Source organism: Andrographis paniculata, unplaced genomic scaffold (genome assembly GCF_009805555.1).
Source record: "Andrographis paniculata isolate CXL003 unplaced genomic scaffold, ASM980555v1 Contig11END, whole genome shotgun sequence".
NCBI lineage: Eukaryota > Viridiplantae > Streptophyta > Magnoliopsida > Lamiales > Acanthaceae > Andrographis > Andrographis paniculata.
The window spans coordinates 628919-647526 of record NW_026137391.1 but is presented as its reverse complement, the minus strand read 5'-3'; the positions used below and the strand labels follow the sequence as shown (position 1 = coordinate 647526).

At 35.0% G+C, this 18608-nt stretch overlaps 3 protein-coding genes across 7 annotated transcripts; 2 read left to right on the top strand and 1 right to left on the bottom strand.

Moving 5' to 3' along the window:
• The first annotated feature begins 3460 nt into the window (after positions 1–3460).
• Positions 3461–8143, top strand: LOC127249908 (F-box/LRR-repeat protein 4). Of its 2 annotated transcripts, XM_051272985.1 has the most exons (9): positions 3461–3632; positions 3715–3932; positions 4207–4452; positions 4867–5273; positions 5771–5956; positions 6082–6274; positions 6539–6615; positions 7365–7515; positions 7608–8143. In XM_051272985.1, exons 2-9 carry the CDS (start codon positions 3888–3890, stop codon positions 7902–7904), a joined length of 1602 nt encoding a protein of 533 aa, XP_051128942.1. In that variant the 5' UTR covers positions 3461–3632; positions 3715–3887; the 3' UTR covers positions 7905–8143. The 2 variants fall into 2 exon arrangements, with proteins under 2 accessions (XP_051128942.1, XP_051128932.1); XM_051272975.1 differs by having other exon boundaries at positions 3461–3932.
• A 1379-nt stretch (positions 8144–9522) lies between these two features.
• Positions 9523–17120, top strand: LOC127249224 (AP-5 complex subunit mu). Of its 4 annotated transcripts, none has more exons than XR_007838258.1 (9): positions 9523–9702; positions 9789–9914; positions 11154–11465; positions 12349–12641; positions 12737–13632; positions 13860–13916; positions 14195–14242; positions 14384–14505; positions 16783–17120. XR_007838258.1 is itself a non-coding variant. In XM_051271937.1 (8 exons), the coding sequence occupies exons 1-8, from the start codon at positions 9635–9637 to the stop codon at positions 14447–14449; spliced, it is 1866 nt and encodes a 621-aa protein (XP_051127894.1). In that variant the 5' UTR covers positions 9523–9634; the 3' UTR covers positions 14450–16757. The 4 variants fall into 4 exon arrangements, 1 of the variants encoding a protein (XP_051127894.1); XR_007838256.1 differs by lacking the exon at positions 16783–17120 and adding an exon at positions 15167–16755; XR_007838259.1 differs by lacking the exon at positions 16783–17120 and adding an exon at positions 15328–15872.
• On the bottom strand, positions 15205–16275 carry LOC127249240 (probable galacturonosyltransferase-like 4). The gene has a single exon (XM_051271959.1). The coding sequence runs from the start codon at positions 16273–16275 to the stop codon at positions 15205–15207; it is 1071 nt and encodes a 356-aa protein (XP_051127916.1).
• Positions 17121–18608: the final 1488 nt, after the last annotated feature.

Below are 18608 nucleotides of genomic sequence, written 5' to 3'. Positions count from 1 at the left end.
GAGCACGGTACGAAAACATTGTATTTGGGCCTCCAAAAATAGGCCCGAAACTTTTTGGACCGTGCTTGGCATGACACGCTAATGAACCAGCATGGCCCGGTTTCAAACCGGGTCTTGCTCGGGTCGGTCTTTCCAAACCCGGTTTACAATCAGGCCAGCACTGTTTGTAATGGGGTCAAACTCTTATTTACTTTTCAATTTATACTATTGAGATATTTTAGATATTCAGTTTTAGATTTAGTAGATTTATATCTATATTTGATCTTATTTATATATTAGATTATTTAGATTTGAGTCTATCGAGTCTGTTTTGTATTGTCTATATATAAGCTATTTATTTTGATGATCAATAACACAATCTCTTTATTTTTCCCCCATAATTTCTAATATAGTATCAAAGTCTATTTTTCTCATGCCATAGATATAACCTACCAACCCGAGTTTCTCCGGGTACATTCAACCTGAATTGTACCCGGAGGTCTTGTGATTTTGAGTTCATGCATTTGCAAGTTGTCTTCTTGCAAATCTGTCTTGTCTCGTCTTTGATCTGTTATATATCCGCTGTTTGTCTGTTGCCTGTATGCAATATGAAATCTTCACTGCTTGTCTGTTGTCTGCGAGCGATCTGAAACGATTTGTCATATGTTCGTTGTCTGTATGTTGCTGCGTGCGATCTGTCATTTGTCGTTGCATATCTGTTTCTGCGTGCGATCTGCCATCTTTCGTTGCTTATTTGTTGCCAAAAATCTGTCTATAATCTGCCATCTGTCAGTTGTTTTTCTGTTGCCTACGTACGATATGATCTATCTGATGTTTGCAATTTGTCTGTTTTCGACTCCGGTAGTCATATGGTTTTCGACTCCGGTGGAGAGTCATCTCGTTTTCAGCTCCGGTGGAGCGTATCTCGTTTTTCGGCTCCGGTGGAGTAATCTCATTTTCGCCTTCGGTGGAGTTATGTGATTTTCGGCTTCTGTAGAGTCATGTGGTTTTTTGCTCCGGTGGAGTCATGTCGTTTTCGGTTCTGATGGAGTAATCTCGTTTTCGGCTCCAATAGAGTCCTGTCGTTTTAGGCTCCGGTGGAGTCATCTCGTTTTTTGCTCCGGTGAAGTCATGTCGTTTTTTGCTCTAGTTGAGTCATGTCGTTTTTTTGTTCTAGTGGAGTCATCTCGTTTTCGGCCATCTCGTTTTCGGCTCCGGTGGAGTTATGTAAGTTTCGGCTCTGGTGGAGTCATGTGGTTTTCAGCTCTAGTGGAGAGTCATCTCGTGTTCGGCTTCGGTGAAGTCATGTCGTTTTCGGCTTCGATGGAGTCATATCGTTTTCGACTTCGGTGGAGTCATGTCATTTTCGACTCCGGTGGAGAGTCATCTCGTTTTTTGCTCGGGTGGGTGGTGAGTTAACTGCTAATTTTATTTATGTTTTTTCTTTTTTTGCGTTTATATTCAAATTTCTTATCGAACTCAAGTTGGTTTCTGTTATACCACTTGAGTTTGAGGGAGGATGTTGAGATATTTTAGATATTCAGTTTTAGATATTTACATCTATATTTGATCTTATTCATAGATTATATTACTTAAATTTGAGTCTATCGAGTCTGTTTTGTATTGCCTATATATATAGACTCGTTATTTTGATGATAATAACACAATCTCTTTATTTTTCCTCCATAATTTCTAACATATACATTTCAATATTTTACTTATTTACATATATCACTAACATTTACACTTTCATTATATTCTAAATTTTCTTATCATTTCGTTTATTTACTTATATATTTTTAAAAATAAATTTATTTTATGTTTCAATCCATCGATATAATCATATATTCATTAAAATCTCGTATTCAATTCATATAAGCACATTTTTCGGATGAAGTATTAATTTTTTAATATAATACACATATATTTTTTTCGTTTCAATTCAAATGACTTTGAGATTTTGTAATAAATTAAATAATAATAATAATATGTTCACGATGATGAGAGAAGGAGTGTAAAATAATTTTGATATTTTTATATATAAATTAATTATATATGTAATAATATATTTATAAATTTATATAAAAAATAGAGGGTATTTTGATATTTGTGTGTTATTATTTTTTACAAAAGATATACATTTAAATATTACATAAAAAAATAATAAAAACATACATTTATTTTGAGACAATATAATATACTCCGTCCGTCTAATTTTTATTGTTCTAAAGTATATTTGTACATTTTTTAGGTGATATTTTTTTATAAATTGACAAATTTGCCCTTAACTGTATTGTAGAGATGACAAGTGAAAAATGAATGAAAGACAAAAATATAAAATTTTGTTCAAAAAAGAAAATAGGATAATAGTTGTTGGATACTAACATATTTTATTTTTTACCTTCCTCAAATTCATGTAAAATAATACTCCCTCCGTCTCATATACCGTGTCTGCTACACTGTAGATACGGTATTTTAGGAGAGAGATGTAATTAGTAGATAATTAATAATGTATTAGTGAAAATAATTATCTTATAATATAAATAATTATAAATTAATATTAAGATAACTAATTAATTTAATTAAAATTAAAAAAAAATAAATTAAAAAGTTAAAATAAGATTAAAGTGTGTAATCATTTAAAAAAAAAAAGTGATATGAAATGTAGGACGGACAGAAACTGCAACGTGGACATGGTATATGGGACGGAGGGAGTAATAATTTTCTTGCCCTGATGTCCGTCCATTAGTGTATAATTGTCCGAAATAAAAAAGTCCAGTAAAACTATACTATTATTTTTTAATTTATTTATAATGAGTTATTTTATTTATAATAAGTTATTTTATTTATCTATAATTTGATTATTCTATTTTAATTTATAAATAACTAAGGGTGTGTTTGTTTTATAAAATAATTTAAATGAATATTTTTCACTTAAAATATAAAAAATTGTATAAATAATATAAAATAAAGAATATATACAATGTAATAATTTTTACAGAAAAATGTGGGAGCCAAAAATAAAGAACACACCATAATTTATTATTCCTTTTATTTAACTGTGTCCACATTTTCATTGCCGTTCTACTTATTCAGTCACTTTTATTTTTTAAAAAAAATTATACACTTTAATTACATATTAATTTTTTTAAATTTTAATAAGACTAATGAATTATCTTATCTTAATATAAAATTATTCATATTATATAATAATTATTTTTAATATATTTTTATTAATTATATAATTCCTAAATTTTCGTAAACTTAATAATATTATTAATTTATTACTATTATTTTGTTTTATTTAATAATTATATAATAGTATAGCTGGGATGGAGAATAATATTATTAATTTATTACTATTATTTTGTTTTATTTATCTGATTATATTTTTATATCTCCTTAATAAATTCTTGCTAATATCCAACTTTTTACCTTCATTCATCATCAAAACCTACTCTTGCGATATATAGTAACTAAAATCGCATTTCCCTCTAATATATATATATAATTATTCATTCATCCCTATCTGTAGAACTGGAGCAAATCTGCTTTTGCCCTGATCGGGAAATTGGGTACACTGTCCATTTCTCTGCCGGCGATGTAATTTGGGGAAATCCTATTTACAGGACAATCTGAAGAGGAATTTGCAGGTAAGTGGATTGATAGCTGTGAATTCGAGGAAAATGAGGGGGGTTGATCGGATTAACGACGCTTTACCGGACGAATTGATAGTGGAGATTTTCCGGCACGTTGAGTCGAAGTCCGGCCGCGACGCATGCTCTCTGGCTTGCAAGCGGTGGCTCGGCCTCGAGCGTGTAAGCCGTGATACAATACGCATCGGTGCGTCTGCTTCGCCTGACAATCTTGTCAATCTGCTTGGCCGCCGCTTCCCTAACGTGCGATACATGTACATCGACGAACACCATTCCACATCATTGCCTGTGCCGTGTGTAAGTCGATCTTGATTTGGTTTCGCACTTGTTTTTTCGTTACAGTGAATATGTTGCTGTTGTTGTAGGGTTTGTTTGAATTTGTCGATTTTTTGGATATTTTGCTGGAATTTCTGCTTTAGTTGTGTTGATAGCTGATTGGTGAAGGTGGTGTTTACTTTCAGTGTGGTTGAAGTTTCCTTAGGCATTCATGTTGATAGCTTGGCCAGTTTAACTCATTTATTCCCCAATCTACTGATGAAAAGATTCATATATTGGTGTGCTACATAATCAGGGAAAACGACGGAGAAGTAGTGAGGCCTCTTCTTCAAAGAGCAGGTTTACTCATGTCTCTGATCGAAGTGTGCCTGGAGAGGACGGAGCGGGTTCATACTGTTTAACAGATTCTGGAATGGCTGCTGTTGGGGAGAGCTTTGCGAAACTGGAAAAGTTGAGCCTTATATGGTGCTCTACCATCACGGATGCAGGGCTAAGATCTTTTGCTGAGAAATGTAGAGCACTTAAATGTTTGGATCTACAGGTGAGTAGGTGACTGCTAATATTTGTTTTATTTAGGGTTTATTTCATATTAGGTTATCTGATACCATTCTTTCTCTACCGTACGCCCAATTAGATCAGTACACTATGCCCATATCTGCTAAACTAAAATCTAAGTCTGCTTTTGTTGTTTGTGCATGATTGAAATTGAGCAAAAGAGGGAAATAAACATATGAGTGACCACATAAGAAATTTTGGTATGGAAAGATTTGACTTCAATTGTTAAACTTTCTTCTTGTTTTTGTTCTTTAAGTTAAAACCAAATTATAAATAAATACAATTCATTGAAGTGGATGCAAGGCAGCCTACTTCCGTAAGGTAGGGTTTGGGTTTATGCCATCGATATGTAATTTATCTAACATCATGACCTAACACCAAGCAATTCTGTTTTTGACAGGCATGCTATATTGGAGATCGAGGTTTAGCTTCTGTTGGAGAATGCTGTAAATGTCTGGAGGATTTGAATTTGCGATATTGTGAAGCATTAAGTGACAGTGGACTTGTTCAACTGGTTATTGGGTGTGGGAGGGCTTTGAAATCACTTGGGATTGCTGCTTGTGCTAGGATTACTGATGTTGCATTTGAAGCAGTGGGATCTCACTGCAAAGCTCTTGAATCTCTGACTCTAGACTCAGAAGTCATCCATAACAAAGGTTTTCTTGCAATTGCTAAAGGATGTTCGGAGCTGAAAGTCCTGAAACTGCAATGCCTAAACATCACAGACGATGCTTTGGAAGCAGTTGGTGTTCACTGCTTATCACTGGAATCATTAGCCCTGTACAGCTTTCAGAAATTTACCGACAGGTTATACAGTTCTCTCAGGATCTCTTACTTTTTCTTTTTCTTTTTTGTTAATTGTGCATTTAGACTGTATTATAAGATCTTAGTGTTTATTGTGGTAAAGAAACAATGTATTTTATTCCAATCAATAGAAAATGGACCAATAATACAATAATAAATTTCTCGATATTATGCTGTATTGTTGATCAGCTATTCCAAGCTGTAAGGAGTATGCTTAATTTTCAATCTTTATTATTGTTGAATCATTCCTAATTGATTTTAAGTGTTGGTATTGCTTGGAATATGAATGATATAATCTGGGTTTTAAAATCACGGCTAAGGTTGTGGGTCTTAATCATATTTGTTCCAGCTTAGTTGTGTTTTCATTTCTCTTGAATTATCAAGTTCAACTCCACACTTTTAATTTTCTTTTGTGTCTGCAACTGAAAATAACACAAGTAAATAAAATGGAGATGGAATATTCATTTCTTACTTATAGTCTTTTCTGAATACATCTGCAGAAGTCTGCATGCGATTGGGAAAGGATGTAGAAAGTTGAAGAGTCTTACATTGAGTGACTGTTACTTTCTGAGTAATAAGGGTATAGATGCCATAGCTTCTGGTTGCCCAGACCTCACTCATATTGAGGTAAATGGCTGCCACAAAATTGGAACTGATGGGCTCATATCTATTGGAAAATTTTGCACGTAAGTGTTGGCCTCTACCTTGTGGCTGCTTTAGCATTTTTGTTTATCTTGATTTGTCATCTCCATAATATTGACTTCTTAATTCTTTTGTCATCCTGATGCTTGTGTCTGGATTATGCCTACAGGAAACTTTCTGAATTAACACTGCTGTACTGTCAGAGAATCGATAGGAATGGACTTAGTGAAGTTGGTAAAGGGTGCAAGCTCTTGCAAACTCTTCATTTGGTGGATTGTGCGGGCATTGGGGACGACTCCATGTGTAGTATAGCCAAAGGATGTGTGAACTTGAGGAAGCTCCATCTTCGCCGATGTTACGGGGTTCATTTTTATGTCCCTTACCATTTTAGCATATCTATGAAAAAATTTAACTCACACAAATTATCTAGTAATTACACAAATTGCCCATCTCTAAATGATATATTGTTTAGTTGTGTGATGGTTGTTATAAACTGGATCTTATTGCCTTTTTCTTGACAACTGAATGGTAAAAGATATCATCGTATGTTGTTAAGTGCATGTTGTGGGGGACTTAGTCCTTTATTTTTACATTTGTCCTAATACGATTTTCATGCTCATTAATAGGTGGGAAATAAAGGGATAGTTGCCGTTGGTCAGAACTGTAAATTTCTCACTGAACTCAGCCTACGATTCTGCGACAGGTTAGCAGCTTCTCTATTTCATCACTTCAAATAATATAACCCATAAGCCAACTTAGTATTATCTTCCATCAAAATTTATGGGGCTGCATTTCAATGTCTTCGGCTGTAAAGTAGTTTTATGAAATCTTTCTCTTGTGCTATTTAGGATTATGTATGTGGAAATGATTGTTGAGTAGTTTTGTGTGCTATACATTTTACTTATTCATTTGCTCGGCTTTTCACATACTTTCTTTCGTATGTTCCGACTATGCTGTGCAGTTACTTTCTCACGTCTCTACCTCCTGGTGAGTACTAAAAAATATTTTCTTTTCATTTTTGTACGGTGAATTCTTACCCTAATGTAAGACGGCTTTCTAATCCACATAAACACTTAGAGTGTGTTTGTTTGGTGGTTTGAATTTTGAGTTGGGATTTGAATAGTAAAAATTTTGAATTGTAATAGTTGTATGATGTGATATAAATAGGCATTAGTGTGATGTTTTGAATGTAAAATTAATGTTTAGTATAATATAAAAAATAAAAAATAAGTGTTAATTTGATGTTTTTCGAGAAAAAAAATTTTGATGAATAGTAAGATCAATTCGGATTTTTTATATTGGAAAATGAATATCTGTCCAAGAGACACTTTTCTGTCCGAGTTGACGATCTCTTTACATAATTCTACTCTCCCATCGCTAAACCATTTTCTTTTCTATTTTTTCCTGTTCAGACAACTTCAATAAAAAATTTCATTTCTCTATGATCACCAGGATAGGAGATGAGGCATTGATTGCAATTGGCCGAGGCTGCTCCTTACATCACCTGAACGTAAGCGGTTGCCTCCTAGTCGGCGATGCCGGAATTCTCGCCATCGCCCGAGGCCACCCGAACCTCAGTTACCTTGACGTTAGCGTTCTTCAGGTGAGGCTGACTCCAAACCCCACCTCCCAAATCCATTCGACACCCTTTTTTTTTTTTTTTTTTTTAACATATTTAATATGCTCGTGTGTTAGAACCTAGGAGACAATGCCTTGGTCGAGGTGGGCGAGTGCTGCCCGCTTCTAAAAGACATTGTGGTATCACATTGTCGACGGATAACAGACCGGGGCATCAGCCACCTCTCAAGAAACTGCAAATTGCTGGAATCGTGCCAGATGGTTTATTGCCCGGGTATTACTGAAGCTGGAGTGGCTACAATGGCGACGAGCTGTGCCAGGATGAAGAAGCTTCTCGTCGAGAAGTGGAAGGTCAGCGAACGGACGAAACGACGCTCAGGTTCGATCATTAATTACCTCTGCCTTGACCTTTGAAAAAATTTATTAGCCAAGTTTGGAAATGAAGATATGCATATGCAGAGTAGGGCGTGTTTGTAATTTGTCTGTTTTTGTTTTTGTGGGAAAATTATATGTTGTTTGTTCCTTTTTTTGGAAGACTGATTTGTGTTGTTTTTATTGTGTTATGTTGTTTGTGTGACAAATGTTGGGATCTTTATTTTATTTTATTTTAGTTTAAGACGTGTTATTGAAGTGTGTTAAATTTGTTATTCTCATCTCTATGTGTTATTTGTAATATGGTTATTATTGTTGGTAAATATACTCGACAATTGTTGTTATAATGTGGTGTAAGTTTATATTTTATATTTGTCTTTGTACAAAGATTAGTCGAACTAGTCTCTAGATATTACATGGATTATTATCGTTTCATATATTGTATTTGTATTATACTCCCTCCGTCATGCAAATCTGTGCTCATTTGACTCATTTGACCGGGTACGAGTTTTAAAAAAAATGAGTAATAATTGTTAATTTTTTTTTATAGTAAAAAATCGTACAAAAATGAAATGATTTTTTACTTAAAAAGAAAATGAAAATATTTTTCGATGACAACCTAAAAAGGAAAATGAACATAGATTTGAACGGCGGATGAAGATTTGTGTTAGTTGTCAGGAAAGAACAATTCAAATTTGGTGTTTGAATCATAGAGTTTATAATATATACTCCTTTCGTTTCATATCAAAATATTTTTTTTTATCATATTTTCATATTCCAAAGTATTAATTTTTTATTTTAGTACAAATTATCGTAAATATATTATTATACATACAATTATTTTACACACGGTATTATTTCTTTTGTTCACCTTTATTTATTTATTTTTTTATCCATTTGCGGACGAATAGGGGTGGCAAATCAGACTGGATCTATTTTCTTAATGTTGGGCCAGCCCGACAATATTTTGAATTGGATGGGCATGGCCCAGTTTCTACGAATTTCCAACCTTAAAAAGCTTATTTTATGCATATTTGAGGAGATGAAAATGGTCAAATATAAATTTTATATTTATCTTTTTAGTAAGTTTGATTGTATTACATATTATAAATATCTTAAATTTATTTTTATTTATATTAATATTATTACGTTAAATTAAAACATAGGACAAAAAAAAAAATTTACGGCAAAAGGTATAAGTTCAATGAAATATTATTTCCTTCGTCCACTTAAAAATTTATATTTTTGACCATTTTCATCTCTTCAAATATGTATATTATTTTTTTTTAGTAATTTTGATCATAATACATATTATAAATATCATCAAATTTAAATATTTATTTACATATATACCACTCATGCATTCAATATAATAACATTAATTATCATTTAAATATTACTTTATTCTTATCGAGTTAGGATTAAATTTTGGACTGGTATTTATTTATTTATTTGCTAGTTTTACATGTTACCCAAAATAAAAACAACCATAAATTATAATTTAATAAATTTATTATTAGTTTGAAACATAATTTGAATACTCAACTACCAGTACTATTTTATTGAATTTAATAATTAATTAACTATAAACTGAACTGTTTTTTGTAACTAAACAAAATAATTATATATTATTTCGTTATTAATTAATTTCTCATTGAATTTGCAATCCCTTTCTCTCTCTCTCTCTTTCGAATCAATCAATCGCACAAAGGACCAAATTCTCTGAAGAATCAAGTAGAAATCCAGTGCAAAATCAAGTGGGAATACTAGAAATGTCGAGCGGATGCAACATCAGAGCTCTCTGGATTCTCAACAATCAAGACGTTGTAATTTTCTCGAGGTATTTTTTCATGTTGTCTTTTTCATTTTTTCGGTGATTGATCGATGTCAGTTGATTTTGCGTAATTCTTCGGGCAAAAATGTCAGGAAGTTTCCGGTGGTGGAGAAGCGGTGGCGCGCGTCTTGTCAGAAGGAAAGCGATGATAGTTTCAAATATAATCGGCTGCCTAATGATTCGGAGTTGGCTGCTGCTTTCACCGACCGTAAAAAGAGGTTGAAGTTCGAATCTTGTGCTTAGTCCAAATTTTTGTTTGTTTTGATTTTTCTAGAACGCTTTTTTTCATAGTTAAGGTTGTGTTTAGATGTATTGGAAGTATTTTGGAGTTTTGAAGTGCTCTGTTAATATTAAAGGTTGGAAAAAAATAAATTGAAAAATAGGCATTTGATGGTATGTAAACAGTGTCGATGTGATACTTTGTGTAAGGCCTCCATTTAGATAGAAGTTTGGAAAATTTTGGAGATTTGAAAAAAAATCGAAATAGTAAGAAATTACGCATATGATGTGATTGCGCGAGAAGAGAAGAGAAGTGTTTGATGTGATATATGTTGAAAAATATTAACTTTAATGAATCGTGTCAAAAGTTTCAAAAGAATGATATTTTGTGTAAGATGCTTTATTTAGATAGAAGGTTTGGAAGTTCTTGAGTTTTGAAATTTTTTGGAAATAAGTATTCAATGTGATGTTATGCGAAAAGAAAAGTGTATGGTATGATCATTTTTTAAAAATTTACAGTTAAATGAAAAATGTTAAAAGTCTAAAAAATGTTTGTGTAACCAGACCTTTGATATTGGACTATTTTAATAAAAAAAATAGATAGTTGGTATGATTTGTTTCTGAAAATGTATTGTTGAATAGGTTTAAATGTGAACTTATGGTCCAGTTTTTTGTTTCCTGATGATTCAGTAATTCTCTCAGATATGGATACTACTAATAGGGCAAGTGATGGGACATTCATATTCACAGTTTTGTATAAATGATGCATATATTACATACACTCTGGGCTCAAAATGATACTGTAACTATGGGTTACGAAGATGCTCTACAGACGTATCAAGTTGATTGATAATGTTTGCCTAATTATGCTAGCTTTGATACTCCATGGTATTAATTTGAAGGTACATAAGAAATATAGTAGAGTTGGAAATCTGTGGATTCTTCTTTTTTTTATGTTGTGTATTTAATTGGGGGACCAAATAAAGCGCCGGTAAAAAGCACTCCCGTTTGGTTTCATAGTTGATAAGATTCAAGGGTTGATTTTTAATGTATGATAATAGATTGAGCTTAAAGTACTTTCTGTTGTTTTATGTATTTGTCTCATCTTCTATTTCTCGAGTATGCAACTGTGATTGAATTTTATCGGTTGTTTGGCTTGTTTGATCTATGGCAATCATGCGAAATGCTTACAAACTCTCATAGTTATGAGGCTGTAACTTGTTGACTTAAAAATGTAGGGAGGGGTCTGCTCGTGGATTTGGTCTTCGTGTAAGCCAATCTGTTAAAGGATCAGATTCCTGGGTAGATGATCCAATTACTCGTCATGTAATTAGCCTGCGCATTATTAATGAAGAGAAAGGAGTGAATGATCTCTTGTGGCCATTGGTCTTACACTTGAAGGGTCCATATACCATCTTTGTATTGCCTTTAGTGGAACCTCATCATCTGAAATCCTATTCGAGCATGTGCCATAGATCAGATTGTGGAAGTGCTATTGGAGCAGATGAGAGCATTTCATCCCTCCTCCTTGATCTCCCATGCATCACAGGGTATGGTAAGTTGTACTTATACATGTTTGCGAAACATTTCTGTTTCCTACAGTATGGTAAGTTGTACTTGCACATTCTTCTGTCGTTATCCTTGGATTTCAGATCTCTATTTTGTTTAACCTTGTATATCTACATTATATAAAACTTAGATTTAGATTAGATACTCATTGAAAGATTTAGATAAATTACATTGATATATGTTTATTAGCATAGAATGAAATTCTTATCATTTGGCTTAGTTTGATACCTTATATGATTCGTGTTTCCAAACTCATCATACAGCTGAGATTTCTTGAACAGTTAATCTTGCTCCGACATATCTAAACTCTTAGGGAATGTGATGCAGTAAGTCTATTGAGAGTATACTTATCTCTAAAGATGTCTCCTAAGTCCAAACAATAAGCCGTCTTTTACTTCATTGCAAATGGGCATGGACATTATGTGTGGTGGGTGGTGGGGCCATGGGTTTGGATACGGTGTAATAGACTTAGTGGAAAATGGTTGTGAGTGTACCATATGGAAGGAAAGAAATAGGCGGGCTTTTGATGGGCGGAGAAATAATTATTCGATGCAATAAGATAACCTATCAGGCAAATGGCACTCTGTTGTATGTATCGCTTTCATAAATGCTCTATTTTGTGCCCTCTTGACGTCTTTAAGTAAACTTATTTACCTTCCCCAACCCCTCGCCCCTGGGAATAAATAAATATCTTGGCCAGTGATTGCATACAGTGTATAAATATCTTCATTTGAGATACATGTGTTGTTTTTTTATTGTTCACTATCAAAGTTTATTGCACTGTAGCTTGTTTCTTATTCAATTATGTTATCTCAAGCCTATTACTAGAAAAATCCTTACCCTTGTTGAATTTCCGTGGATTAGGTCATTTATTGTGGCACATACAATTGGAGATGTTATTGTTGGAGAAGCAATGGAGCCGGAAGTTTTTGTTGCCGCTTCCCCGTCAGTTGGAGGGTTACTGGATTCTCTCACAGGAAGTATAGGAATTACTGGAATCTCAGCTCGAGCAAAGCCTGTTGTGGCACCTGTTGCGGCATCAACAGGGTCTGGCATGGCTGCTAGTGGAGCTGTAATGTCTGATGCTCCAAAAATGGGTTCAAGGTCCTTGGAAAAGGATGCACTTCGAACTTTCGTCAACAATGCAATGCCATTTGGTTAGTAATCTTTGTTATGGTTGATTTTTTTTTTTTTTGGTGTGAATGTCGTATGCCGTAGCCTTTCATTTCTTTTAAACCTCTCTTGGGTGTAGGAACTCCGCTTGATATGAGCTACACAAATTTTTCTGCCATCAAAACTACTGGATTTTCCTCAGCCGATGTGCCTCCTGCAGAGCGCCGGCAACCAGCATGGAAGCCTCATCTCTACAGGGGGAAGCAAAGGATTTTATTGACGATTCATGACACTGTCCATGCTGCAATGTATGATCGAGAGGAGATTCCAGACAGCGTAACAATTTCTGGTAAGGTCAACTGTAGAGCAGAATTGGAAGGATTACCTGACGTTTCTTTCCCATTGACGGGGTTGGACACCGGCCACATTGAGTCATTGTCTTTCCACCCGTGTGCGCAAGTTCCCGAGCATGGTGGTGATAGACAAGCTATTACCTTTTCGCCACCGCTGGGGAGTTTTGTATTAATGAGGTATCAGGCACTTTGTTCTGTTGGACCTCCAGTAAAAGGGTTTTACCAGCTGTCGATGGTCTCGGAAAATGAAGGCGCATTTTTGATTAAGTTGAGCCTCGTTGAAGGTTATAAAGTTCCTTTATCAATGGAGTTTTGTACACTGACCATGCCTTTCCCAAGAAGAAGGGTAATTTCTTTTGATGGGACACCTTCCATGGGAACAGTATCGAATACTGATCACTCACTAGAGTGGAAGATAATCACAAACGCCCGTACTGTTTCTGGGAAAACTATTGAAGCAACTTTTCCGGGGACAATTAAATTTGCGCCATGGCAAGCTCCAAAAAGACCTGGTTCTGGATTAATGCTCGAAAGTATGGCTGATGAAGATAGTGATTCAGAAACCGAATCTTCTGGTAGCATGGTTAATGTTGAGGATTACCTAATGGAGAAAATGAATAAGGATCTTAAAGCGGTCGATCTAGACGAGCCTTTTTGCTGGCAGGCATACAATTTTGCGAAGGTATTATGTATCGACCATGTTTTATTTTGCTTTTAACACTTTTTTTTCTGTATTTCATGCTCATAAAAATTTGTAGCTCCATAGGAAATCGGTGCAACAGTGCCAAAGAGTCTTTGAGATATAATTTGGTTTTCTACGACGATTCTTGATCGCTTCTGTTCAGCTTCTTTAGTGTTTTCCCTCTCATTTATGTTCTCTCATGTTAGTGTTAACTCCTATGGTTTCAGGTTTCTTTCAAAATGATAGGCCCTTCATTATCAGGAATGTCCATCGACCCCAAATCTGTAAGTCTTTTTTTCTTTGTTTAAATCAATGTCCATCTGACAGTCCTCTCATTCTATATTTTATAAGGGCTATTCTTCCAGCTTGTTATCCGGTACACCTAATTTGAATAAAACTTTCTCGATGAATTGAAAACCTAAAGCTGTATTATAAATATGACGTAATTCGCGACATCTGGGTACCATTCTAGTAATCTATTTCAATTTGTGTTTCTCATTTTATTATTTCGTCTAGTTTTCCTCTTTTACCCTGGATATTTATGTCGAATGGATGTTTGTAGGTAAGTATCTTTCCTGCAGTCAGGGCGCCAGTGGAAATTTCGGCTCAGGTATAGTCATTTTGAGACAACTCATTCTCCTACCGTCGTAATTAATAGAATCACGGTGACTTACTAATGCATATTTACTTAGTGCTTAGTTTTATCCGACATTAGTGCTTGTCGATTCACCTGTTTTTTTATACGCCACAGGTCACTTCCGGGGACTATATTTTGTGGAATACACTCGGAAAATGCCCTGTTGCCGCCACACCTTAGGGTGTATAAGATATAAAGGGAATGCTCGTCGCACTTCACTTCTGCCTACAAAGTAGGTACGTTCTTTAAAAAAAGTTTCTCGCATTGAACGTACATTTTTTGTGCTGCTAGTGCTGATACATCGATACACATTACGCTACTAAGATTAGTTTGATTATTTTGAAATCAACCTGTTGAGTAATTTACATGAGTCTATCTGATATATGCGACTGCGTCGTGATTTCCTATTAATGCTCGGGTTTTCATTTTTCAACTTATGCGATTAACTTAGAAACTCATATGCGCGTAGCTTGTTTGGATAGAAACAAAAAAAGATTTAAGGCGAAATAGGAGTATGTATATATGTATTTGTATACATATATATATGTATATGCGCGTGCGTGTATACAAAGTAGACAGTCGCATTCTGTGATTAGGAGACCGAAGAACTTAAGAACTATACTATGTCGTAAATCCTAGCCCAAATATCCCATCATATCCCCTTATCCCATGGCACCGATTAGGCGATGACATTGTCTCTACTTTTTCATCGAAGTTTTATTCACTTTTATTCCTCTAGAATTTCATTCCCAACCCTCCGAACAACATCGATCCAAATGATCCCTACTTTTGCTATCAAAAAATACCTACGTTGACGTATGTATATGTATATCTGTATCTATATCTTGATCATAGTATATCCTACTTATCTGAAAAACTCCTTCATCCCCATCCCAGCCTATCGACACCATGTCCGCTACCAAAATCCCGACCTGTCATTCTTCTAGCGCGACTCTAGACGAACGATATAGATCATAGGGTGCCCATAGATAATCGACCGTACACGGTCTCCTCGAATCCAACCTCAGCCATGGCTTCCCCTTTCCGCTCCAATGTAGGAGGCTGATCGGGCCCGGGTGGAGACTCCGGCACCTCCCTTCGAGGTTGTCCCCGCCCAAGCCGTGCTGGTTCCACCTGTGATCGACTTCCTTGATGTTGCCGGCGAAAACGAGCAGCATCGGCGGCAACGAACCCAGGTGATAAATCCTCTTCTGCTTCTGTACTGCCATCCATTCCTCCACCTTCTGTGTGTACCCTCCTTTTCTCCACTCGTCGATGTCGACGACCATAACCCCCGTGTTGAAATAGCACGGCCGACGACCCTCGAACGTTCTGGCCAGGTTGACGTCCGACCAGAACGCGTCGGTGAAGTAGTTGGTGAAGTTGGCGTGGCAGTACTCGGGAGCGGCGAGCACCCTGTCGCCCAAATCGACCTTCCACAGCTTGGCGATGTCGTCGACGACGATGATGTCGGAGTCCATGTAGATGACGCGGCTGACGTCGTGGGGGAGGATGTCGGACATGTAGATTCGGGCGTAGTTGAGGGGCTGGTCGAGGGCCTGCCGGATCGACTTGGAAATCTTGTCCTGAACCCGGCTCGGGTCAAATTCATACATCTTGAACGTGAGGTACGGGAACGTCGATTTGATCAGCGAGTTCATCTCCGGGTCAAGATGGATGGTGAGGAAATGGAACGAGACATTCTCCGGGCACGTCGAGTGCTGCAAGACCGACAGAACCGCGGCCATCGTGCCGCGGATGTAGTTGACATCAAGGGGCATGACGATGTGGATTATGTCTTCCGGGTCCGACGACGAGCATGCGTCCCCGTTCCGAAATGCCGGGGCCTCGTGGAAGGCCGGGATTGTGTCGACAGCAGCGGCGGCGGTCGGGTTTTGGACGGCGTGGAGGCGGATGGCGGTGGCGGTGGTGGTGGGGTGGCGGAGGAGGAGGGACAGGAGGCCAAGGAGGGGGAAAAGACAAGACAAGGAACTCCACAAGGCCATCCTGTCTAAACCTAAGAGGTTATGTTAAGTTTTTTGTTTTATTTTTATTAAAGAAGAGGTTTTTTTTTTTTGGGAGAAAAAAAAGATGTCATATAATAAGCAATTAAGAGGTGGGAAGAAAAAAAAATGGAGTTGAGACAAGGAGGGTGTCTTAATATAAGTGATATTTTGAAGGAAGAAAATTTTTTAAGGGTTCCTAGATTTTAGAGGCACCCCACAAATTTAGGGCTTATTTTTTTTTTTTAAAGTCAACATTTTGTCAATGGATAAAGCGATGGATACTAAATTTGGGACGAGTTATTTTTTTTTATTTATTTATTTTTTTTGTGGTATGTAGTTGTTATATACATGATTTATTAATAGTAAGAAAAATGTATATTTTTTTTAGAGATGTCTTTCGACTTGATATATGATGTAATATATATTTGATTAAAAATAATATTTGAATGTATTCTGAATGTTATAAAACTTATTTCATCCATTCACTTCCTCGTCTCCAAATTCCAGCAAGAATCGAAGCTCTATCAACTACGAAATCGACCGACGACGATTCAATACCGACTCCACCAACGGACTAGCAGCGGCTCTCAACAGCACCAGCAGTCCAAACTCCAACCCGACATCCAGCACGCTTTGAACAGATCCAAACCTCCGATCGATTTCCTTAGGGCTCGAGTTCGATCAAACTCAAAAAGAAAAAAAAAAACTTTTAATTTTGCAATCGGTAAATCACTTAGGGCTCAGATACCACTGGGCCGATCCGGTGGGCGGGATTAAGGAGTAAGTCAACTTATTTTATTTTTCGAGGAATTCGTTGGAATTAGGACTCCGCTAGCATTCCCTAGTATACATTTCTAATTTAGATTGTCCAATTATAAATATCATTTGAGTAACTACTGATCTTTTTTTTTTTCTACAAATAACTCTAATTTATCATTACATTTTATTTATTATATCAAAAAGTAATGGTAAAATTGTTTTTACACTATTTTTAGCTATTCATTACTGTTGTGCCAAAATTCCCAACAGTTACCATTAAAATCCTGCTATTTTTTAAATTCGTACCAAAAGTACATATATACTTTCAAAGTGGACGAGAACGTAGCATTTAATTTTTATTTGTTTTAGAGGTTTTGATTGATTTTTAATATTTATCAAATAAGACATAAAAAAATACCAAATTATAAATCTATTTTTTATATTATATTTAAAATTAATTTATATTTAATATATCACATTTATATTAATTTAAATCGCATCAAACAATTCCCAAAGCCCAAACAATAATATATATTTAAATCAAACCAAACAATTTCCGAGGCCCAAACAATCACACGACTAGGTTATAGATATTTGGGCCTATCGTTGGGCTTCCTTTACTTATCAAACAGGCAGGCCTAATTAATCAAACAGCCCATCAAAATTAATAACAGTATATAAATTATATTTCCTCCGTCCCATAATTATATATCCATTTGCTTTTTACACGAAATTTTAGAAATATTAGTATTATATTGACATATAGTAGGAATAAAGTAGAAATGACGAAAATGACCTTATTAGTATTGTGTGATATAAATGTAATGATATTTGTGTAATATATTGAAAGTTGTAAGGGTATTTGTAATATTAGGTAGATTATACATTTACTAAAAAGAAAATAGATATTTTTTTATGGGACAGACCAAAATGGAAAAATAGATACTTTGTTATGGGACGGAGGAAATGGTAAAAATTTTACCTTACCATATTCCTCCTTTTCCAAAATACAAAAACTTTACAACACAATTTGTTATATATATATATATATATTAATAATGTGTAATTCGCATTCACTACTCTTAAGTGTGTTTTGGATAAGCCTCTGCCTCTAGTTCAACTTAATAACATGTAAATTAAGTTCGACAAAACAAGTCATACTAAACGAACTATGTGTGGCAGAAAAAACTTGAAGGTGTCGGAAATTTAAATTTTTTTTAGTGGTATGTAATATGTAAGAGGGTATTTACTAAAATGTTGTAAAAATTGAACAAACTCAACTCAATAAAAGTAAATCTTAATTAATTTTATTTTATTAAAAAAAAAAAAGAAAGGTTAATTAAGCCTATAATTGAAAGCTAAGTGAGGATTGGTCAGAATAAGAATCATAAGATTGTAATGACTGCTCCCATTTGTGTGTATATATATAAATAAAATAAATATATTAATTATTTATAAATATGTCTATGCATGCACAAACATTCAAGACCTTAATCATATTGTTTGTCACATAAATTAATAATTATAGTATATATATATATATATAATTATTGTATATAGAGAGTATGTTGATA